The 6,000-nt window shown below is 43.2% G+C and overlaps 1 protein-coding gene across 1 annotated transcript in view; it reads right to left on the bottom strand.

The window, feature by feature from the left end:
- Window positions 1-5,783, bottom strand: part of LOC144762144 (solute carrier family 22 member 7-like) — a 235,376-nt gene extending 229,593 nt beyond the window's left edge. Inside the window, exons 1-2 of the mRNA XM_078647294.1 lie at window positions 5,503-5,783; window positions 5,190-5,286 (exon numbers count right to left, since the gene is read on the bottom strand). Coding sequence (XP_078503420.1) covers window positions 5,190-5,286; window positions 5,503-5,783 — 378 coding nt within the window. The remainder of the gene's footprint in view (window positions 1-5,189; window positions 5,287-5,502) is intronic.
- Window positions 5,784-6,000: the final 217 nt, after the last annotated feature.

Below are 6,000 nucleotides of genomic sequence, written 5' to 3' on the forward strand. Positions count from 1 at the left end.
ATCGAACCCTGGTCCACGGCCGATCTCAGCTTCCGGGTCTGCCGCCTCTAACCACTGAGCCACGCTTCTCCACAGGGTGAAGATTCTCTCCTGACAAGGGGATGAGTAGCAGTCCTTTTATGCTATATCTTATCTTAGATGGAGTTTCCAACAGTACTTTAGGAATGTCTGGTATAGCCAATGAGCATTGGGATGCCTGTCTAGGATGCATTCCCTTAAACAAATTAGATAAAAATATGATAATTCAGACTACATCATTTTGGCTATTGTTATTATTTGACCTTGAAATAGAGATAACAAGGCACTTGTTCCAGACTGATGTCACATCAGGTGTCTAATTGATGTGTGTGTCTCAGTGACTTGACCCTGTCACAGGTTTACTGGAAAGATAACGACAGACACCATCTGCGTCAAAGGCAGACAAGTTGATGTTTATGCAGGAATACAGAATGGAGCCTTGGACTTCTTAAAATGGAGTCAGGCCTTATAGGGGCCGATTCACAGAACTAACTTAAGACAAAATCCTAAACTTACTACTTTTGGTATTCACAGAAGTTAGGATTTTGTCTTAAATTTGTCTTAAGACAGACTTAAGTTAGGATTTTGTCTTAAGCTTGTCTTAAGACAGACTTAAGACAGACTTAAGACAAATTCCTAACTTAAGTCTGTCTTAAGTCTGTCTTAAGACAAACGGGCCCTGTGTCTTTATGTCATAATATCATGCAGTATCTGCTCCAAAGGTAAATTTGCTGGACAGACCAAGTAAAATTAAGCCTTTAGCTAAAACGGAACCTCGCCTGTATGTGCTTAAGAACCTAAAATTAAAAGAAAAATGCCTAAAAGCTAGTGCTTAAAAAAGAGAAAATTACAGAATTGTGGAAGGAAACAGTCACAACATTTGTGACATTCCTGGAATCATTTCTGAACTAAAGAATCATAAAATAATCACTGAATGTGGTTTTGATTGATCTTGCCTATCAAAACTTCATAACATATTCAGTACAAATCAATCAGTAATTTGATTGGCTTCAGAAATAACACACAACATTTCCTCTTTAACTAATTCTTATGAGGCCTACAAATAGGACTAAACCCAGATCACAAACTTCAAAACAGGTTGAAATTGCAGATCTACGATGACTAGATGCGACGGGATCCTTGACGAAAGTTCGACTACCGGACCACCCACTCAAGCCCCCATGGGAATATCTGTCCCACTTGCTTTGGGTAATACACAACAGCGGCAAGTATATAAAAAATCTCATGCATGCAAACTGCATACCATCTAAAGAAACCACGTTGGATGTATGACGTTACAACGCATGCTTTTACAACGCATGCCATTACGACGCTGGTTTTACAACGCAAGTCGTTACAATGACTTGCGTTGGGGGGCGCTAGATAGTGAATAGTTTAATTTACTATTCCAACTCCAGTCCCCGTGGATAGTAGGGAAGGTGTTGGATAGTAATTAAACTATTCCCTATCCTAGAGCGCCCCCCAGCGCAATTCGTTGTAATGACTTGCGTTGTAAAAGTTGCGTCGTAATGGTAGTGCATTGTAAAAGTTGCGTTGTAAAGGATGTTTCCCAACCACGTTAGACGTGTCAATGGGGGAGTGGCCTCTTTACTAATCCACCCCGACAAAAGCCCAGGACCGCACTTAGGCCAGTAGAATAGGGCTGAAACACCCTCACAGTATTCCTATTTTTAACCTTTCCACCCATCCCACTAATAAAGGATTCCTTTGGAGTGGGTGAGGAATTTTTATCTTTAAAGTTACAAATCATCTTCATAGGAGCTCCCTGAAACACGGTCGAGCCCACCGTGAACTTTAGGAGTCAGGGTGAACCCGATGATGAAGCACTAGAGTGAGGGTTATATAAAGAAAAGGGTTTCTTTTCCTTCTCACCCTAATTGTGGCTGTGTGATTTCATAGCATATCACTGGTCCTATTTATGCCTTCAATGAGACGTTATGTCCTCCAGGCTGTATCTCTTCATCCTCCAGAGGATCTTTCTACCCTTTAGGGATTCTAGATCTGCACCTCTCCCCATATATTGTTCTACACTGGAAAACAAGGATGCTGGGAGACGTGGACAGTAGCACGCTTACATTGGCAAACAACACTCTTTTTAACAGACTGTAGTCTCCAGAACATCTCTCACCCAAGTGTTTAACACTCTCTTCAGAAAGGAATGGTTTTGCAAAGGTGCACTGTACACATGCAAAGAAGTCTACATTAATGTCTCGGCTTCCTCCTTTCCTCATTCTCTCTTGCACTAGATAAATACAAATAAACAAACTATAACATCCCTACTAAAGTAACTCACTGTAACATCTCTGCTGTCTCCCTGCCCTCTCACTCTCTTGCACAAGAGATATACAGAGTAACAAACTATGACCCCTATAACATTCCTGATTTTTCTCTTTCCTTGCTTCTTCTTGCACAAACAAAATGCAAAGTGAAAAACTATAACACCCTGTCTTGTTCCCCGGTCCCTGCTCTCCCCTATCATTTCATCTAAATTCCATCCATTTTACTCCTAAAGTAAGCACTGTTAGTGAAGGGGGAAGAGTGACTGACTCTGTTCTGTTCTACTAGTACATGCATTCAAGTATTAACTACAAGCACATACCTACAAAGTATTTATCACCAGAGTACACAGCTGTGTTGTAACTTCTAATCCATACCAGTGACGGTAGTATTAGGTGCTAGTGCACAATGCCAGAGAACTAATTACTTGCATATATTCCCATTGCAATACCTACTAGCAGAGCTTAATTTGTGAAATATTATGTGCCAGGGCTCTGACCAGGAGGCCACTGCAGCTTGCACCGCCCATCACCCTTGTCATTGCTGCCAAAACAACTACTAACCATCTCTCACACATGTAAATGCGACAGTTCAGATTATTCCAGGTCCCCACAGCTAAAGGAATTGCTGGGGAGGCAGGTTTAGCAATTTTTTTATGTATATTGTTTTCCTAAACAACTGTTATACTGCTCATCTCTAAATTACATGAGCAGCACCACCATGTGGCAGACTGCCCTAAGTGTGGTGTTGAAAATTAGGTGCCGCTGCCGAGCCCCGGAAACCAATTAAGTGCCCATGCTCAGCACCTACTAGTGTACATCCCAAGAATATTAGCTAGTTGCACACTCCTCCATGGTAGTAATCACCTGCTAATAACTGAAAAATAATAGCTTGTAGTGCCTAGCTCCAGAGAATTAATCACCATTATACGCGTACAACGCATTAATAACTGGCAGACGTAGCAGGTTATTAATTCTAGTACATGCCTTTAGTTTATTGACTCACATCAATTGAATGTCAATTAAAAGTACACTCCCATAGCAAATTAACTAGTGGTGAGTGAAGAATTCTACTACTCTGTCGGATTTGGCAGAGTTTTGCACACTCCGCGTTCCGTTTGGAGCGTGGAGTTTCTGATTTTACAGTGTGGGGCAAACTCCTGGTGCGACAAATCAGTGCGAGCAGCGCGACTTAACAGACTCTCCCGCTGGCGGAACTCCGCGTGGCACGGGAGAGTTTTTCCGGCACTTTACGGAGTTCCGGAGGTCTGGAATTAACTTCCAGTACACTCCAGTCTATTAGATTCAAGCACACTACTTCAGAGTATTAAATATAAACCAATCCTCCTCATTATTATTCACCTGCACACATTTATAGGGTATTAACCGCTATACAACCCTCCAGCCAGAGTATTAACTACTTATGTACTCCTATAGAGTATTAACTACGATCAAATACCTTCTGATTGCGGAGTACTGCTCCACTCCTTGGGTATATTAAGTATTCGAGCATTGACCAGTAACACAACTCTCCACAGCATTAAGTACTTATGGATTACTATACAGTACTAACTTTTAGCATATGCCTTCAGATTATAGAGTGCTGCTCTACTTCTTCAGTATATTAACCCCTTGCGTGCTGCCGTCGGCCGTTGGACGTCGCGAGCACCAGCTCGCTGGTGCTGCGAAGGTCCAACGGCCGACGCGGCCCCACCCATTTTGCGGAAGTGCCGCACTGCTGCAAAATCGCGGCCGCGGCAAATGGGTTAAATATTAGAGCGATAAACACTAGTACAACTCTCGACAGCATTAACCATTCCTTCTGTAATGTTAAGGGTCGCAGATTAACTCAAGTTTCTGTCCCTCACCACAGTATTTGTTAGCAACTGGCAGTAAGTGCACAATCTCAGGCACCTCAAGCCGCACTTATCGGCACAGAGCGAGTCTTACTCCTTGGAGTAAAAGCCACTCAGTGTATGTTACTCTCACTGCTTGGAGCACAGTCTAACCCATTCGGTGAGGGGCCGATTCACAGAACTAACTTAAGACAAAATCCTAAACTTACTACTTTTGGTATTCACAGAAGTTAGGATTTAGTCTTAAGTTTGTCTTAAGACAAACTTAAGAAAGACTTAAGACAGACTTAAGACAGACTTAAGAAAAACTTAAGACAAACTTAAGACAGACTTTAAGACAGGCTTAAGACAAACTTAAGACAAAATCCTAACTTAGGACTGTCTTAAATCTGTCTTAAGTCTGTCTTAAGTTTGTCTTAAGACAAACTTAAGAAAGACGTAAGACAGACTTAAGACAGACTTAAGACAAACTTAAGACGAACTTAAGACAGACTTTAAGACAAACTTAAGACAAAATCCTAACTTAAGTCTGTCTTACGTTTGTCTTAAGACAAATTTAAGACAAAATCCTAACTTCTGTGAATACCAAAATTAGTAAGTTTAGGATTTTGTATTAAGTTAGTTCTGTGAATCGGGCCCTATGACTCCACTCAAAAGGGCACAATCCTGGTAATTAGGTGGGACTCACTCACTATGGCACAATTATACAAATTAGATGTGAGTCTCACTCCTAGGAGCACAGTTTAACACATTGGGTGCTGGACTCACTCCTTGGAGCAAGTCTCACTCATTTGGTGTGATTCTCACTCCTGAGAGAATACGGTGATCCACTGGGTGTAACTCTCTATCTTTGGACCACAATCTTTCTCATTGGCTGTGTGTCTCACTCCATGGAACAGTCTAATTATTGGCCACTCTCTACAGTCTCATTGGTTTTCATGTAGTGGAATCATTGGGGTGTTCAGTGTTATATTAAAACATTAACCTTTCGTCAAATTCTAATAAGATCAGCTCTTACCTCTGTGGCTATGGTAGAGGTGAACTGGGAGTGGTCATAGGCCCAGCCTTGCTGGCAGCTCTGCAGGGTGGATGCTTTGGGTGGTCCCCAGGTGGAGGTGTTGGGTGGTCTCCAGGTGGAGGTGTTGGGTGGTCCCCCTGTGGAGGTGTTGGGGAGTCTCCAGGTGGAGGTGTTTGGTGGTCCCCAGGTGGAGGTGTTGGGTGGTCCCCAGGTGGAGGTGTTTGGTGGTCCCCAGGTGGAGGTGTTGGGTGGTCCCCAGGTGGAGGTGTTGGGTGGTCCCCCTGTGTAGTCCTTGGGTCTTCTCCAGGTGTAGTTCTCCAGCAGGTGCCACTGGGGCTCTCTGTACATCTTGCAGGAGCTGAAGGTCCCATCTGGCTCTCTGGGGATGTTGATGAGAAGCAGCTCCACCTCCGTGAGGTTCCCAAAGTCACCCTGATCAGAGAGGGCACAGTGGTGAGGAGGCACCACAGCCACAAAGTTGTTCAGCAGGTAGTGGAAAGGGAGGTTGATCCTTGGAATTGCCAGGAGTAACAAAATCAAGATCTGAAAGTTTCCAAAGCCCCCGGTTTCTTGGAGGAGATCCTCGAACTTCATCCTGAGCAAAATTCACTGAGGAGCAAATAAAGGAGAAGAGAAATATCAGAGAACTTATCCAGAACCATACTGCACCCTAGGACAGAGATATGGAGAGGTAGACATCAAAGTGGAGAAGAGAGAGGGAGATCTGAAGCCAGTGGAGATCAGAGGAAGAGACTGAGTTGTAAAGAAAAAAACTGAGACTTCATCCAGAGCAGTCTTCCAGCGAGGAGAA

The sequence above is a fragment of the Lissotriton helveticus genome, chromosome 6 (assembly GCF_964261635.1).
Source record: "Lissotriton helveticus chromosome 6, aLisHel1.1, whole genome shotgun sequence".
Classification (NCBI taxonomy): domain Eukaryota; kingdom Metazoa; phylum Chordata; class Amphibia; order Caudata; family Salamandridae; genus Lissotriton; species Lissotriton helveticus.